At 47.7% G+C, this 18491-nt stretch overlaps 1 protein-coding gene across 8 annotated transcripts in view; it reads right to left on the reverse strand.

The window, feature by feature from the left end:
• The window catches only part of DGKA (diacylglycerol kinase alpha), a 64914-nt gene that overhangs the window by 13649 nt on the left and 32774 nt on the right, over positions 1–18491 (reverse strand). For 6 of the 8 annotated variants that reach the window (XM_053299823.1, XM_053299824.1, XM_053299826.1 and 3 more), the window contains exons 3-12: positions 17744–17820; positions 16986–17127; positions 16428–16508; positions 15491–15540; positions 14426–14500; positions 13414–13533; positions 12724–12841; positions 7853–7941; positions 5572–5691; positions 3429–3527 (exon numbers count right to left, since the gene is read on the reverse strand). In XM_053299823.1, coding sequence (XP_053155798.1) covers positions 3429–3527; positions 5572–5691; positions 7853–7941; positions 12724–12841; positions 13414–13533; positions 14426–14500; positions 15491–15540; positions 16428–16508; positions 16986–17127; positions 17744–17820 — 971 coding nt within the window. Of the gene's footprint in view, positions 1–3428; positions 3528–5571; positions 5692–7852; positions 7942–12723; positions 12842–13413; positions 13534–14425; positions 14501–15490; positions 15541–16427; positions 16509–16985; positions 17128–17743; positions 17821–18491 lie in introns of those variants that run through there. The other 2 variants (XM_053299827.1, XM_053299828.1) reach the window with 2 other exon arrangements.

Genomic DNA, 18491 nt, shown 5'->3' on the forward strand with positions numbered 1-18491 from the left:
CTTTCCATCTCTGCAGGGCGAGGGGCCTATTAGAATGGTCCGCCCAAAGAGGTTATTGGATCCAATAGGATTCCATGAAGCCTTGGAGGGATTTAATGTTGGCTCTGCTGGTGATCCTGTTGATGCCCTGGTGCAAAACTGGAATAACATGCTCACGATTGCTCCTAAGCGTCCCCTCCGATCCGCTTCAAAACAGGCCCCTTGGTATACGGAAGATCTACGGGGGCAGAGGCAGCAAGGTAGGCGACTGGAGCGCAAGTGGAGAAAGACTCGACCCGAATCCGACAGATTACGACATAGAGCACATTTAAAGATCTATGCTCAGGCAATACATACTGCAAAGAAGTGTTTCTTTTCTGCCCGTATTGCATCTGCGAGTTCATGTCCAGCGGAGTTGTTCAGGGTTGTGAGGGGGCTAGTAAGTGCCCCCTTCCCTTGAATCAGAATTTGGAGTAATCAGTTACCCGCTGCAATGTGTTTAAAGAGTTTTTTGCAGATAAAATCTCTCGGATTCGGGCCGACTTAAACGGAGACTCCACAATTAATATGATGTCTGAATTGGAGATGTCCAACAACTCCTCTTATGTGGTTCAACTGGATCGGTTTAAGTTTGTGACTCCTGAGGACGTGGACAAGGTGCTCGGAGCGGTGAGGCCTACCACTTGTTCTCTTGACCCTTGTCCAACATGGCTTGTTCTATCTAGCAGGAAGGCTGTTGTAAGAGGCCTGGTAGAAATCATAAATGCTTCTCTGAGGGAGGGCAGGATGCCTCCTTGTCTTAAGGAGACAATTATTAGACCTCTTCTTAAGGAGCTTGCATTAGATCCCTCAGAGTTGAGCAACTACAGGCCTGTTTCCAACCTCCCATGGCTGGGCAAGGTAATTGAGAAGGTGGTGGCCTCTCAGAGGAAGTGTGACTCTGTTGGTCCTTTTGGATCTCTCGGCGGCTTTCGATACTATCAACCATAGTATCCTTCTGCAACATCTGAGGATGTTGGGGGTGGGAGGCACTGTTTTACAGTGGTTCCGCTCCTACATCTTGGATAGATTCCAGATGATGTCGATTGGAGACTGTTGCTCTTCAAAATCTGAGCTTAAGTATGGTGTCCCTCAAGGCTCCGTACTTTCTCCAATGCTTTTTAACATCTACATGAAACCGCTGGGAGAGATCATCAGGGGATTTGGAGCTGTATGTTACCAGTATGCTGATGACACCCAGATCTACTTCTCCATGTCAACTTCTTCAGGAGCTGGCATAACTTCCCTAAATGCTTGCCTGGAAGCAGTAATGGGCTGGATGAGGGAGAATAAACTGAAGCTGAATCCAGATAAGACGGAAGTACTTAGAACTCTAGGGACGATTTTGATCTGCCTGTTCTAGATGGGGTCACACTTCCCCAAAAGGAACAGGTTCGCAGTCTGGGAGTACTTCTGGATCCACACCTCTCCCTGGTTTCTCAGGTTGAGGCGGTGGCCAGGGGTGCTTTGGATCAGCTTCGGCTGATACGCCAGCTGCGTCCGTTTCTTGAGATGAACGACCTCAAAACAGTGGTACATCTGTTGGTAACCTCCAGACTTGACTTCTGCAATGTGCTCTATGTGGGGCTGCCTTTGTATGTAGTCCGGAAGCTTCAATTGGTACAGAAGGCGGTGGCCAGGTTGGTCTCTGGGTAATCTCGGAGAGACCACATCACTCCTTTATTGAAAGAGTTACACTGGCTGCCAATAGGTTTCCGGGCAAAATACAAAGTGCTTGTCATAACTTATAAAGCCCTAAATGGCTTAGGCCCTGGGTATCTAAGAGAACGTCTTCTTCATTATGATCCCCCACCGCCCATTGAGGTCGTCCGGAGAGGTCCGTCTCCAGTTGTTGCCAGCTCGGCTGGTGGCCACATGGGGACGGGCTTTCTCGGTCACTGCCCCGAGACTGTGGAATGCGCTCCCTATTGAGATACGATCCTCCCCATCTCCGACAATTTTTAGAAAGCATTTGAAAACCCACCTCTTCGCCCAAGCTTTTTCTGTTCTTTAAATTTTTAAGGTTTTAATTCGTGGTTGATCTTAAATTGTTAAATTGTTTTAAGTCTTTGTATATATTTTAACTTGTTTTATACTATTGTTAACCGCCCAGAGACGAAAGTTTGGGGCGGTGTACAAATGTAATAAATAAGTAAAATCTGAAACCTTGGAAAGGGTTTTGAGTTGGCTCTGCTAGTGATTCTGTTGATGCACTGGTGCAAAGATGAAATAATGAACTCACCAGAGCAGTAGACACAATCACTCCTAAGCGTCCTCTCTGACCTGCTTCAAAATTAGCCCCGTGGTATTTGGAAGAACCACGGGAGCTGAAGCGGCAAGGCAGATGACTAGAGCACACGTGGAGGAAGACTCTGCGTGAACACGACAGATGACAACACAGAGCCACTTGAAGATCTATGCTCCGGCAGTGTGGACAGCAAAGAAACTGTTCTTTTCTTCCCACCTTGCTTCCACAAATTCATGTCCAGCTGAGTTGTCTAGAGTTGTATGTGCTCCCACCCCCCATAATTTGAACTTGGAACCATCAGTCCACTTGCTGTGATGTCTTCAATGACTTTTTTGTGGAAAAAATATCTTGTATTCGGGCTGAACTGGATTCCACAGTTACGGCAGAGTCTACTGTGGAGGTGTCCAGCAACTCATAGGATTAGATTGGATCACTTTCAGTTTGTGACTCCTGAGGAAGTGAACAAAATGCATCGGACTGTCCTACAACCTGCCCTCTTGACCCTTGCCCCACTTGGCTTATTTCAACTGATAACTGTATTATCAGAGACGGTCCGGTAAACATTATAAATTTTTCTCTGAGGGAGGGCAGGATGCCTCCTTGTCTTAAGGAGGTTATTATTAGATTATTAGACCTTATTTAGAAGAAACCTGCATTGGATCCTTCAGAGTTAGCTCATTACAGACCCATTTCCAATCTTCCAAGGTTGGGCAAGGTGACTGAGCAAGTGGTGGTCTCTCAGCCCCAGGCAATTTTGGGTGATACAGATTATCTAGACTGATTTCCAACCGGATTTCGAGCGGGTTATGGGGTTGAGACTGCCTTGGTTGGCCTGAACATTATTTATGTATGTCAGGGCTGCACAACCTTGGCCCTCTTGCAGATGTTGAATTACAACTCCCATCATTCCCCAGCCACAGTGGCCAATAATCAGGGGTAATGGGAGTTGTAGTTCAACAACAGCTGGAGGGCCGAAGTTGTGCAGTCCTGATGTATGCTATGGGCAAAGACGTAGAGCACTGCCTCCAAGCTACTGAAACGTCATTGTTCGTGTACAGCCTGCATTCTGCAGGTGTTTAGATCAGTGCTCTCCTTCCCAGTGCTTATGCCCACCCTGTGTCTGTGTCAAGTATGCATATTCCAATAAGTCTCTTGCACTCACCAACACAACAGGGTAGATTGCTGACGGTGGCAGGATATGGTCTCTGAGGATTCCACAATCACAGGTTGAAGGCATGAGGGAGAGGCACTCATCATGGATCTAGGGAGAAGAATCAGAGATCAAGCAAGAGATTCCCAGGGTCCTCCCCCTCCCCCTAGCCGCATGCCATAGAGGGCTGCTAAAACAGGGGGAAGCGGAGAGACTCCCACCGAAGCCTCTAACTCCACTTGTTTCCTTCCTCTCCCGCTGGACACCCATTCTGGATCACTATTTGTGATTTTTTCTGCCTTTTGCGCCATGAAAAAAAGACAAAAATGGTCATCACTTTTAATGGATATATTTTGGCCTATATCGCAAAAGATCCAAGTCTCTCTTAGTGGAAGAAATATATGGCAGTAACTTAAGGAAGAAGCTGATGAATTAACAGATTTATTACACACAACTGTATATTACATATAAACTAGGTGTGCTTTTACAAAGAACAAATGCTACCTGCTGCCAAGATGATCTCCGTCGACATTTCTTGCCTCATGTGGTTCATGTAGTTTTTAAATTGATAAATATTACTGCAGTTTGTTCAGTTATTTGTCATGCTTTTGTTTTGTGCGTATGTTGTAAAGACAATCTGCCAGATCGACAACCAATTCACACACCTACTTATCTGTGTTTCCAACACCCCACCCACCAGATATGTGCGGTACAATGAAGGTCAACAACTGCAGCAAATAGTGCCAATAACACCTTCCCTCCCAGGGCAAACAGAAGGGCTAGAATTTAGAATTTATGCCAGGACCACGGGTGGGTGGGGGTGGGTGGGTTAAACTCCTCCCACCCCACCCCCATGCCATGAGCCTGATTCAAATCAGGACGTTTGCAACAACTAATAATAATGACAGAAAGACTCTGATGTTTTCAAATGACCTGTCTAATTAGAACAGGACTGCACAACTTTGGCCCTCTAGCTCTTGTTAGCCTGACTACTGGTCCCTGGGGATGATGGGAGTTGTAGTCCAACAACAGCTGGGAGGACGAAGTTGTGCAGCCCTGAATTAGGACATTTACCTCTTACATGATCAGAGTGTGACCCTGCCTGTTTAAAGCCAGTTCCTAATATTCCACCACCCTTTTGCTGATTTTATGTGTAATGCAAAAACCAACAGAACCAAGGATGGGGCTGCATAAATCGGACTGTGCAGACAGCACAGGTTTGGTTCTCAAATATTAGGGACACCAGCGACAGGAAGTAGTTTCAGCCCCCACCCCAATAATGTCCCTGAATTCACCCCCTAGCTGCCTTCCATATACTTGCCTCCCACGCCCGGGAGGAAAAGAAAGTACTACTCTTAGGATGACACACCACACGACTTCTCCTCCTGCTCGGCTTTTGCTGACCCCCTGAGCTTCCCAAGGACAGGGTAAGAGTGGTCCTTCACCATTTCATTCCACTTCCACCTTCCCCAAACTTCCTGTAGCAGTGACCCTTCTGCCCAGGTTCCTCCTCCTCCTCCTAATTCTCTCCTGCCCTTTGAAAAGCCTGACACATTCCCTCACACTGAGTAGGCCACGCAGATCATGGGCTTCTCCTTCCCAGAAGAATCTGGGTTCTGGCAACACCGGGAAGAGCCATTCTGGGGTCAGCCACAGCTTCCCTTATCGAACCATTCCAGCGTCTGGGACCACTGGCTGCATCTCAGCTGCCTTCACAGGAGTGTCTTCCTCACTCCAAAGCTGAATAACCAAGAACTTATGGAACGGAGGTCATAGCGGGAGAAAAGATGCTTTGCATGCAGCAGGTCCCAATTTCAATCTCCAGGTAGGACTGGGAAAGACTCCCCCAGAAACTCTGGAGAGCTGCTGCCAGTCAGAGTAGACCATACTGAACTCCCTGGACCAATGGCCTGACTCCATATAAAGCAGCTTTCTATGTTCATATTAGGAGTTGCAAGGGAGCAACCTCACTGCCCGAGGGCAGAGGCTCCACTGAACATGGGCACATCTCCCTATCTTCTAATCATGACCAAGGGAAGAGAAAGCTGGCTTGAGAATTGCAAGGAGAAGGAGAGTTGTGAAGAGGGCCTGACTGGAAAGCTGCTCCTGGCATAACATCAGTGTCCCTATCAGAAGCAAGAGGGAATGAACTCACCTTCTGATGGCACCAGGCACAGTGCATGCCTGTCAGGCTCTGAAAACTCTTGATCTTCTTTTGACACCGGTCACATTTACTGCCATCACAACCACCTCTCACCCAGACATGGGCTTGCACCTGTAGGGAAGGAGTGAAGTACTGAAAGCTGAGTGGGGACTAGATCAGCAGAACTGGAACACATAGCTCTCGAGTTCTGTCTGTAAAGCATCAGAGAGGATCTCGAGTCAAGCAGTCAGGCCCAAGCATCTTACGACCTGCTTCCACCAGAGAAGCTCTCGAGCAAAGGGAGAGTCATTGCTGCTTATCCTTGCTGGACAGCTCAACCACCCAGAGGATAGCCAGAGAAGGCACTGCTACTTAGCAGCCCAGCCAGGTCAGGTGAGCTGGGGACAGGAGGCTTGGTGGGCCCTACATGACTGCTGCTTCTGGCTTGGTTCCTCAAGATAAGCAAACTGCTGTAGGGATGTACAGAACATGTTGACGGTGAAACGTTTTGATTCAAAATGGGCTGTTTCGAGCTCAAAACAGAACACCCTTTAAATAAAGGACCTGTTTCGAGCTCAGAGCAGAACAACCCCGTTTCAACTGGAACGTTTTGACGTTCTGAGTGCCATTTTGGAGGCCTGTTTTTCCCTTGCTGATTGGTTTTCTGGCACTGGCTTCTGATTGGCTTGCAATCTCCTTGCTTCTTGGTTGGCTTGTTATCATACAAATCAAGTGTTGTCATGGGCAATTGTTCCCTGATTGGCCGGGGGTTGGGGGAAGGGAGAAGGGAATTATTTCAAAATGTATTCAAAGGGACTAGGAGGCACACAGAGGTGAGCACCAGCACCCTTATACTTGAAGAGGATACAGGAGAGGAGGAAGAAAGGTTTGATTTTGTGGTTTTCTTTTCTTGGAATATGCTGTGCTATTGCTGCTATAACTTTTTGGTTTTGCTGGATCTCAGATTGACAAAGGAAGAACTTGGGTGCCTGCCTTCCTTGAGTTGTGGTTTTTTGTGTGTGTGAGATAGTGTTGTGGTGAGAAATGGACAGTGGCAACTCTCTCTCTCTGTCTGTGATATTTCTTGGTGATTGCTGTGATATGAGCTCCATGTCTGTCTGGCCTTGAGACTAACTTGTCCTTCACTCACTGCTCTGGTCTGCTCTGCAATCTGTACACAGTCAAAATGTGGCTGAAGTTGCTCTAGTTGAGTGTATGACTATGCTTGCTGCTAAGGGTGCCACTGTGGCAGCTGTTGCAATGCTAGGAATGTAAGGAGTCACAATTGTGTGAGAGAGAGCAATTTGTGCCAATTATGTTACTGCAGCGCAGGCACTGTGGCTGGCTGTGGATTCTGGGTCAGTGATTCCTTTTTGGCCATTTTTGGACTCTTTTAAATATGTGTTCTGTACTGAGAGGGCCAGATTCCCTTTTAATGTGTGCTTCTGCAGTGTTTTTCAAGGCAGGGTTATAAAATGCATTGCAAATTGCAATGCAAAACTTGTGTGCAGCGCACTCTGTGAGTGCAACTTGTTCCAGCCATAGGGAACAATGGGAAAACTCGAAACACCCCATTGTTCCCCATGGGTAGCTGTTAGGGACACCAAAGTGGGTTGGATGGTAGGGCATGATGGGTGCTACCTACCACCCAACCCATAAAAAGGGGGGGGGGGCAAATGGGTGATTTTAGATGCATTTTTAACCTTTCTCCAAAACCCCCATAGAATCCTCACTCCCAATGTTTCAGAGGAGACTGAAGACTGCTCTTTTTACTCAGGTGTTTGGTTAACTAGTAGCTCCTCTCTGTTTCCTTGAGATTTGTACCCTGGTTGCTATTTGTGTATTTGTAATGACAATGTTATTGTTTTATCTACTATTTTTAATTTGTTGTTCTTGGGAGTCTTGGGAGAAAGGGCAGCACTGGGGTCTTGGGAGAAAGGGCAGCACGGAAATGTAAATTAAATAAATAGAAAAGAATGACATAGAAAAGAATGATGGCTAAAAATGGAGAGGGTGATGCCTATGGCATCACTGGGGATGGGACAAGGGAGGCAGGGCCACCCTTGTAAGGACAGAGAGGCAGCCCTTCTAAAGGGAAGACTGGAGAGTCCATAGAGAAGCCTGGAGGATCTGACTTCCTGTCCTCTGGTTTTGGTAGGAGCCACGTCAGGATGGAGGAAGTCTGGGGTTGGAGTGGGAGTGGAAAGAGATGGGGAGCCTGCACGATATCTTGGGTAAGGCAGGTGGATGGACCACATGGGCACAATGCCCTCCCCTTGCCCATGCCACTTACACTGGTGTCACGGCGACTCTTGGCATACGTGCTGATGCAGCTTAGTGGGGCCTTGCGGGCACATCGCTCGTGCACGGTATACTTGCAAACTGTAAGCACAAGGATGAGAAGGAAAGATGCATTCATTGACATGCCAGGAGGGAAGGATTAAATCACAGGCTGCACTGCCTCCAGCTGCAGGCTGCTGACAGCCTTCCCACCTAGGTTCCCCTCCATCACCAGCTGTCTCTATTCCAGTCTCTCCCTCCCTGCTACCATAATCCTGCATGCTGCAGCTCCTTGCCTGTGGTCAACACCGTGAAAGCAAAGAGTCAAATAACTAACTCTGGGAGGGAGAGGGGAATATATGAGAAATGAAGGGCAGGGGTAGGGTGTCCCAGCATGAATTCTTTACACAACAAATACACAGTTGTGTCCTTTTTCTTGTCTAGAACATGTCTAGTTGATGAAGGGATGTCATGTCACCTTTTGGGACTCCAATACTTTGTACCTCTGAATATATTATATTTTGTCTGACTAATTGCTACTATGACGGTTGTACAGAATGGGCTAGCATGAGTGTTATGCCACTGTTAGATATTGCTCGTGATTTAATTAGTGACATGGTGCTAATTACATCACAATCTCCCTCTGCCTCCAACACAGATGTCATTTTGGTGCTTCCAGACTAGGTCTTCATTTGAAGTACCATCCTCTGGTCACTTGCTCTTTTAAAAAAAACACAAAAAAACATGATTTGAGTAAACTGTGGTTCTCCCAAGTATTTTCTCCCATTCTGCTTGTTTGTGGGGAAATAGGGGGGGCGGGGGGGGGGAAGAGACTAAAAAATCAATTTTTTATTTTTTTTTAAAGAAAATGGACAGACAGCATAGGGCTTTTCCACACAGGGCTTTTAGTGTGCCTCTCCTTCAGAATGGAGGGTGTGTATTCACATATTGGCCAGATTTACCCCAAAGTCCCTGCAAACTATCAGGGAACACTTCACACACCATTTGGGTTTTTCACTGAGCGTTAGAGTATAGCCTGATTTATATCCAGGGTTTAAAAATCCACATTTCTGTGGTGGGTTTGCGGGGGGAAGTTAGAACTTGCAGTAAAGCCTTGTAGTAAACTCGTGGTAAAGTCTGCTGTCTGAAAATGCTGATGGAGACACAAAGTGCTTTTAAGTCTTGAGGGTTAAAAGGTAAAGTGTGCCGTCAAGTCAGTGTCGACTCCTGGTGACCACAGAGCCCTGTGGTTGTCTCTGGTAGAATCCAGGAGAGGTTTACCATTGCCTCCTCTCGTGCAGTATGAGATGATGCCTTTCAGCATCTTCCTATATCGCTGCTGCCTGATATAGGTCTTTCCCATAGTCTGGGACACATACCAGCAGGGATTTGAACCAGAAACCTCTTGCTCCCTAGGCAAGTTACTTCCCCGCTGTGCCATTAGGTGGCTTTTCTGCCTTTAAAATGGGACACATCCCCTTTGCAGGTTGGAGTGGCTTCAGAATTTCCCCTTGAATAGCCTCTGAATTGCCCTAGTATCAGGCTTTTTTACCCAAGGGCAGCTTTAATGACTTAATTTCTTCTTTGAATGGTAGAATAGCACTACTCTGCGATTTAATTTTTTTTTAAAGATACAAAATAAGTAATTAAAACTCCCCCATCCCTGCATGCATAGAAACTGACATTAGGGCAATTCAGAGAGGCAACTGAAAGGGCAAATCAGAGGCAAATCCCCCAGCCACCCTGAGCATCCCTGTTCAGTACAAGAGGGAGATTGGTGCTGAATAGCTCAGATTTGCCCCTTGAACAGTTTCTCCGAATTCCGCTCATCTCAGTTGATTTGCCTGCTGTGGGGGCAGAGACTTTCATTACTTATTATTTCCTCTCTCTTTTTAAAAAATGGTGCCATTAGTACTATTCTGCTGTTAAAATAAGAAGATTAAAAAAATAATAAGGGGAGGAAATAAGCAATAAAAGCTTCCCCACCTCCACTCCCTAAAGGCAGAGAAACTGATATTAAGGAAATTCAGAAAGGCTATTAAAGTGGCAATTCAGAGGTTATTCACCATTAATCTCCCACCTCTGTTGAATGACGCAATAAAAACAGCCTGAACCTGCCAAGAAGAGGCTTACAATTAGCATTGGAAACAACCTTTACTGAAGCCCTGTTCAGTTGTTATTAAAACCATGGACACTGTAGCTAAGTACAGCACCCATGGGAGTGCACCTGAAAGCCCCAACTCTGCACTGACCCGCCAACTCTCCATATATGCAGCATTGTCTACAGAGACAAATGCTGCAATGGGGGAAAGATCTTGCCCCATGATTATGAGTGCTGAAAATGCCGTATACGTGGGAAGCAGGGGACAGGCATTGCTTAAGAGTATGTTGGTGTGGAGGCATTTAAGAGTGTGTTGCTGCATTCCCAGGGACACCAGGCGGGCACAGTCATTGGATTTAGTAATACCAGCATCGGGCTTAAATGGAACTTGCCCACACGGCACTGGCCACATCCCCATTGCCGCCAGAGTGCTTTTAAGCTTCGGGTTGGGCAGTGAGGAGGAAGGCGCTCCCTTCTTGCTACCCAATGTGAAGTTTAAAAGGCATCCCAGTGGGGATGGGGAAGGATAATGAGGCAGCCAGGAACAGGAGGCAGGAGAGGTGATGCCCAGGGCCTTTCCCAGGCTTTACTGCAGAATTAAGAGGGGTGAAATACTATGAGTTATGGGGCACATCAGATATGTTGAATTTGCCCCAAAACCTGATGCAAAAAGTAGATTTTTTTAAAACGCAGACACACACAAAAAATCGGGCTAAGCTTCAATGTGCAATGAAAAACCCGAATTGTGTAGGGAGTGCTCCCTGTAACTTTGACGTAAATCTGGATGACACATGTCCGCACACATGTCCAAAGTAAAACCACTGTCTGGCAGGGCTCCAGGCTGAGGGGAAAGGCTGGGCAGGGCCAGATGCCCGCACTCACTGGCCCACTGCAGAGGCAGTCCTCTCACCTCATTAATGACTTGCTCCTGCATCTGAGTAAACATGGTAGAAGAATCCTGGCCCTGGGGAAAGGCCAGGCTGGAAAATAAAGTACTTTTAAGTGCCTTGTGGAACCACCACTTCGATGCTGCATCCACCTAATTGCAGAAGAGCCCAGAGGAAGAGCTCAGCCCCTCCAGAGGGATCCTGTATGGCAGCAGCCTTGGTGAACAGGGGCTTCTAGAGTTTAAAAAGGGGAAACAGACATCAGGATATTCTTTGAATTCTAGCTTGCTCGCATTCTAGAGGGCAAGTTTTTAGTCCTCATGTTATGGAGAAGTGGTTGTTTTTAATGGGGGAAGGCAGTATCTGTTAAGTTTCTGAGACAAAGGTGGGATTGGAAGGGCTTTCAGAGCAAATGCGCATGTGTGCAAAGCTTTGAAGGGATCACCACAAGCAGTTCCTGGTCAGCATCAATATCAAAAGATAATTCTGTATCCTTTGTATTGCTTTTGTAGATAGGACACAGTACCCAACAGTGCAATAGGAGGAGGAATGTTAGGGTGTTCACGAGCTCAGTTAGAGGAAGAGGTAGGCATGCTAGATCATGTTCCACCAAATAGGGCAGGTCTGCTTGGCTGTGTAATAGATGAGGACTTTTCCGAGGTTTGAAGGGAGGGTTGGTACAGCTGTCATTGCCCACAGTATACACATTTGTGGGTACACAACATGCCATGAGCCTAGACATTAGCCCTACTCACACATTATGTTCATCACACTTAAAATCTGAGTACAGGAAGGAGAATTATCATTGGGTACTGATACTCAATTAAACTGGTGCCTAATAAATCATATCACATATAATCTAACAAACACTTGAAAAACACTTATCTCCTTCACAACAAATTTGCAAGAGTTAACTTTTCAGGTTACAGATTTCTGGATATGGACCAGCCACAAACCAAAGAATGCCGCATGCATTTTACAATCTATGCCGGTGTTGCCTTAGACTGAGCAGCCATCAGTCAGTGTTGTGTCTATTTCACTTTCTAGTCAGGCAGGTGCATCTGTGAGGGGGGCAGCTTGCAGCCGCTTCTGATCTGAGACTAGTGCTGCTGCTGTGTGGGGCTGTCCTCCAGCTTCCCAGTAACATCAGGAGCCTCCATGTCAGGGGTGGCCAACCTGAAGCGGTCAAGCCTGTCATCAACTTCAGCCGCAATTTAAGAATATAAGTACAGCCCTGCTGGATCAGGCCCAAGGCCCATCCCATCCAGCATCCTGTTTCACACAGTGGCCCACCAGATGCCTCTGGGAAGCCCACAGGCAGGAGCTGAGGACATGCCTTCTCTCCTGCTGTTGTTCCCCTGCAACTGGAATTGAGGCCTCTTGCCTCTGAGGCTGGAGATGGCTTATAGCCACCAGACAATTTATTGAGGCTGGCGGCGATGGGAGCTGTAGTTCAACAGCAGCTGGACAGCCTACGGCTGGCTATCCCTCTACTAGATGTTACCCAAAGGAGGGGAGAAAGAGGCAGGTCTTGTCCGTCACAACATCCTGTTCTGCCTAAGCCTGCAGGGCTACTCAACTTTGGCCTTCCTGCAGATGTTGGCCTAGAACTCCCATAATCACTGGCTATTGGCCACTGTGGCTGGGGATTGTGGGAGCTGTAGTCCAAAAACAGCTGGGGGGGGGCCTAAGTTGAGCAAGCCAGGTTAAGGCATCTCAGAGAGGTGCTGGCTGGAGGAAGGTCCCTCCCCTTCTTCCCTGCCCCCAGATTCCCTCACTCCTCACGGCAGCATTCCCAAGCCCCTTTCAGGGCAAGGGGTAGAGACAACAAGGAAGAAGGACAAGTGCAAGCATCCACTTCCCACCTGCATCCCAAGGACACAGGGACTCACTCACAGGTGCAGCGCAGCCCCTGCTTGCGCAGTCCCAACAGCAGGGTCTCACAGACGTTGCAGTAAACAGGGCGGTTAAAGTGCTTCAGGCGCCAGAGGTGTTGCCCATCATCTTTCATTGTCTGGAGAAGGAAGTCGGCAGGGGAGAGAGAGAGAAAGAGAGAGAGAGAGAGAGAGAGAGAGAGTCATTTTGTGTGCATGGTGGTTGGCTCCAAGTGGGTCAGAGTTTTCCACAAAGATGTTTCCTGAAATCCAAACCCATTGCCTGAACCATACACAAGGAAGACTCCACACCTTGGACCCTCAGGATGAAGTGCCTCAGGAATACATGCCATTGTAATTACGTTTCTCAGGAAAAAGGAGACTGCACACGTGCCTCCCCAAAGAGTCAACTGTGTGCTATGGAGAAAATTGCAGTGTGAAACTTAGCAGCATAACTGCACAGCTAAGCTTCAGGGGCAGTGGGGTCCCAGTTGTGCTCTTTGGCTCTGGCTTTGATAAAATCACCTTGTGACATACGGTATTCCTCAAACAAGATGGCAGCTTGAACCTTGTTTCCAAGGAAGCCTTGAGCCAGCCTGACAGGGCAGATTGAGCAAGAATCCACCCCTGCTCCTGGTGTCTGAGAACAGGAACATCCGCCCGCCCCTGCCATGACATTGTACTCCCAGTTGGGAGTGGCAAGAACACTTACAGCCTCTAGCCCCAACAGCACCAGGAGGGGGACCGTGGTAGCACCACCGCGGAGCCACTCGGAGAGAGAGACCGTGCCGCTGCCATCGTAGTCAATCTCTCGCATCATCTCCTGCAGGATCTGAGCAGAAGGGAGATTGGAGAACAGAGCATCAGAGGGGAGCAATATCAGCGCACATGACTTTCCGTTAGGCCCCAGTTAGTGTGCCAACCCTACAGTTTTAAGAGGAAAACTCCTGGAAGACAGCAAGGCAGAAGAGCCCCTGGTGGCGCAGTGGTAAAACTGCCGCCCTGTAACCAGAAGGTTACAAGTTCGATCCTGACCAGGGGCTCAAGGTTGACTCAGCCTTCCATCCTTCCGAGGTCGGTAAAATGAGTACCCAGAATGTTGGGGGGCAATATGCTAAATCATTGTAAACTGCTTAGAGAGCTCCGGCTATAGAGCGGTATATAAATGTTAGTGCTATTGCTATTGCTATCCTCTCCAAAATGGGAACGGAAGTATCCATAGTTATTTGTAACATATAGCAGAATTCAACCTTCCTCTGTGCCTGTCTAGCATTCTCTTTTCCTGTGGAAGGAATCTGAATGCCAGTGTTCTTGTGACAGCCAAGATTTAGAGAGGAGGGGAAATGGAGGCTTGCACTTTCAGCCACTGTGTCCCAGAAAACACAGCACAAGCAGATCAGGGAGAGGCACCCTATGAGGGCAATCCCCTTCAGCTAGTAAAGATTTCATACATAAACCCTATAGCCCAACCCACCTCCAGTTCCTTCCCTTCTGAGTGAACCCCGCATTTTCCTCCATGAATGCATCCAGTTTTGCTCCTCTCCTCTTTCAGAAGTGGAGGTGAAATGTTAGAACACCTCCTGAACACCTTCTCCAGCCTGCCCCATGTGCTCCAATGAACCCCAGGCCTAATCTCACGGGCACCCACTTTCCAGCGCCAACAGTTCCCAGGGATGGGAGAGAAGGAATATAGTGAAGACTGGGAATGGGTGATCTACACTTACTGGCTTGAGCTCAGTTACATCCCAGTCCAGATATTCAGCTACACGCATCATCTGTGTGATTATGCGATCCACTTCCTGCAAGAGAAGAGTTTTTAGTCCCATCATTAAAGGGGAGGGAGGGAGGGAGGGATGCTATATATGTACCCCTGCCTACACCAAAACAAAGAGAGAGAGAGAGCGCGAGAGAGAGATTGGCTATCTTTGTTCTGGCAGGAGATGCAATGAAGGAGGAAGGCTTCACCTGATGCTTTTCTTCCTCATGTGTAGCTCTTAGAGGTACAGGAGCACTGTCAGGAAAAAGATGTCAGTCTTACACAGCAAACCAGGCAGGTGCCTTTGAGGTTGATTTGGCCTCTGACATCAGTTGGACTGGGGTTGGAAGGTGCACCAAACACATTACTTGGGAAGAAGAATATAAATGGACTGGTTGCATCCCTCTGCTAAATTTATTACCTCAAATACAGCATAATATCAAAATGGCAGGAACAAAAAGGGCTAGAATCCCAGCCAGGGCAGGACCACTCCAGGCTACACATTTGTAATGTGGAAGGCTCCCCTGGAAAGCAGGAAAGGGTGCTGGAAAGCAAATAGCAGTTTCTGTCCCTGGGTACCAAAAAAGGGGCTTCCTGGGAGTACAGGAGGAAAAAGGCAATAATTATAAGCACAAAGCAGAGGTGTCTAGGAGGAAAGCTAAGGCAGCCACCTCAGGCAGTGACCTCCTGGGTGCAATCAAGGTCAGAAGAGCAGATCAACCCAACCCACAGGGCACAAACTGCCAGGATGTTCTCCTGTACTTGCCCCACAGAAATGAAGCTTGTGCAGGAGAAGCCCCTCCTGGAGGTTAATTGACCCATGTCAATTGAGGGAAAATTTGGATTTTCCAGCTCAGGCACCACATCAAAATACCTGACACTATTCCATCAGTTTGGGCTCTGTGGGCTGGAGAGGCAGGGCTGGATCTATCCTGCTTGTAGGGTAGGAACAGGAATGGAATGGGGAGATGGAATCAAGTTCCAAGGAGTCAAAACTGTGAGGGTGCTTAACTCAAGGTCTCGTACTACTCACTGAACTGTCGAGGAGGCCGTTCCCATCTTTGTCATAGAGCTTGAAGGTGACTGTGAGGGGAGAAAGAAGGGTCAGAAGTAGAAGGTGCTGGACTGGAGATTGCCAGAGGCATACACGTCTATCACCACTGTTCCACTCCAGGTGGCCTCCACAAAGCGCCCCTTTGTCCAGCTTTATTTGATGGAGGAGAAGTACATGCCTAAAGTAAATTCCCAAATCCCCTACAGTTTGGTGGGGTAGACTGGTTTCCCCCTCCCACTGCAGGTCAAAGTGTTTACAATTGGCACTTCCAGAAGATACACACCCACAGCCTAGATGGACTTCAGCAGGTCCAGAATATGCCAGTGGCATTCTGTGTTGACAGGATTTGGGGGGTGCATTAAGGATGTTAGAAGGAAAATGTGGATCTGTTGTGTGTCATGTGATGGGAGGATGAATAGAATTTCCAGGGGGTACTGGAGAAGTACTGCCACTTTGAATCGTCAGTCCCTGTGAATACCTTGCTTAGAAAAGAAATATCCCCACATAGAATAGTGGGGTAAAATTAATTGCAACAAACAGATAGGTTATTGGGAGTGCCTCACTGGAAACTGAAATGACTAGTAACTGTGCATGTGCAGGTAACAAGGAAATAAAGAACTGGTCAGTGCTGCCATGCCAGAGATATTCTAATGGCAGCAAGAGCAAAATAAAGACAGGTCTGCCTTGGAGAATTACCAAGGACAAATTTCTGTTATAATCTGCACATGCTCTTTCTACCTGCTCTGCATCAGGATTTGAACTCAGTTCCCCAGCTGTCTCTTCCTCTCTTAATCCTTGGCTGGTAAATTTTGCATAAACCTTTTCTACCCCCTCTGCAAAAAACCAGCAAACAGGATTTGAACTTGGGTCTCCAGCTGCCTCTTCTCTACCTCTCTTGATCCCTGGCCATACTCACACTCCAACTTGTCCTCTGGCCTCCCACCTTCCAGAAGCGAGAAGTAACAAGATACATCGTTGACGCAAACAAAACCAATGGCTGAAAAGCAAAGTGAGATTTGGGGTAAGCTCATGAAAGGATTCTTCATCCTTGGGGCTTCGCACTCTCTCTCTCTCTCTCTCTCTCTCTCTCTCACACACACACACACACACACACACACCCCTCAGTACACTGCATACAACTTTTTATCTGTTGTCTTGTTTTTATGTTTGTTTTTAGCTTGATGTTTTAACTGCTTTTTATTGTATGTTTTAATTTTTGTAAACCGCCTTGGGGTTTTCTTTTAACGAAAGGCGGTATAGAACTGTAAAAATAAATAAATAAATAAATACACTGCAGCATCAGATGCCAAGTTTTGCTGTCACCCACATAAATGCTTAGTGGAGCATTCTTCTTCCCCAGTTGTTAAGCTTTTAGTTCTTGTTTGAGAGAGAGAGAGGGGAGGTGAAAAATCCCCACATCCTTTCCAAGACAACTCTTTGGGTATAGCAGCTTTCCCATCGCAAGTCTCCTTACCAGTTTGCATGCCTGGTTCTATTGTGGCCTGTCCTGCTGTGGTCTGGAAAGACATGAAGAGGTGGCAGCAAAGTTCATCTGAGATCTCCTCTGCCTCCAGATAGGTTTTCAAGAAGAGTTTGAAGCCCTCAAAGTCTATTGACTGGCAATGACACCAGTAGAGAACAAAGAGAGAAAGAGAGAGAGAGAAAGAGAGAGTAAACACAACTGGCACATCCCATTGCAAGTTGGCAGAGTACTGATTTGGCTGATATCTGGTCATTTCAGTATGCTGGGGAGAGAATGGAAAGATCTCCCCCACTTCCCGCTATCCTCAAATTAATAGGAGCAAATAAATTTCATGCTTATTGGCATGTGTCTAATGAAGAATAGTGGTCACAGGAAGGGGAGGAGTCATTGCACAGGATGAGCAAGACATCATGGCCAAGCAGGGAGCAGCACTTGGGATGGGTGGGGCAGGTTCAAGAGAAGCCACAAGGGAGCTTTGGGCAGTCAGGGTGGAGGAAGTGAAGTGAAGGAGAGACAGGAAGAATGTGTCAGAAATTCTGGTGAGGGACTGCCTGTGCGGGAAGGTGGTGAACAGGGGTTGGAAGAAGGGGTTTTGCAAGGTCACTTTGCCCACACGTGCATGCACACGCACGCACGCACACACAGTCCTTTCCTGGCATGAAGAGTTTCTTAAAATGCATCCTCTCTAATCCGGCAAGGCAAAAAAAAATGAAGCGCGGGGGGGCGGCAACGAACGGGAGCTTACTCACATCTCCTTGCAGGTGCTGGGACAATGTACCCTCTCCATAAAATTCCTGCAGCACATCCTGCACCTTCTTGCTGCTGTCTGCATGGCAAAGGGAAAAAAGATTGAACACAGGACATTATGCCATCCAGGAATCTTGGTAGGAGGCAAGGCCGTGGGACGCAGGGAGTGGAATGCTGAGGGTGGCTGGGAACCCAGACTCCGGGATTCTGCTCTGGAAGGGAAAGGAAGCACGACTGGGCTGCAGCACAGCAGCCACTATGTAACACTTGGATGCAACACTTGACTGCTGACAGTTCTGATCCTGGGACATGAGACTTGGCGTCCAACTTTCAGGATTGCCCATCAACCACTTGGGATGGATGGGCCAAATATTTCAGCTCAAAGGTGGCAGAGATCTAGAGTCACCTTGCTCCATTCAAGACCAGCAGAATCCAAGGTACCTTCCTGCTACCCTCACACACAAACACACATCTGCAAGCTTCTTCACAGAATAGATGGTCTTTCCACACACCCCCACCCCCCATATTGGAAACCCAGTGTGATTTCTGTCTCACAGGAGAGAGCAAGCAATATCACTATGCTGGCAAGGGAGAAGGACCGGTGGCCGGAGGGAGGGGCACACAAAGGACCCCTCACCAGGAAGAATCCTTATGGGCTGCCTCGTCTGGATCGACGCAGGGATGGCTGCTCCCCTTTCTTCTCCCTTACAGCTCAGCAGCTCCGTGGAACCACCACACTAGAGTTTGGGC

Source organism: Hemicordylus capensis, chromosome 2, assembly GCF_027244095.1.
Source record: "Hemicordylus capensis ecotype Gifberg chromosome 2, rHemCap1.1.pri, whole genome shotgun sequence".
NCBI lineage: Eukaryota > Metazoa > Chordata > Lepidosauria > Squamata > Cordylidae > Hemicordylus > Hemicordylus capensis.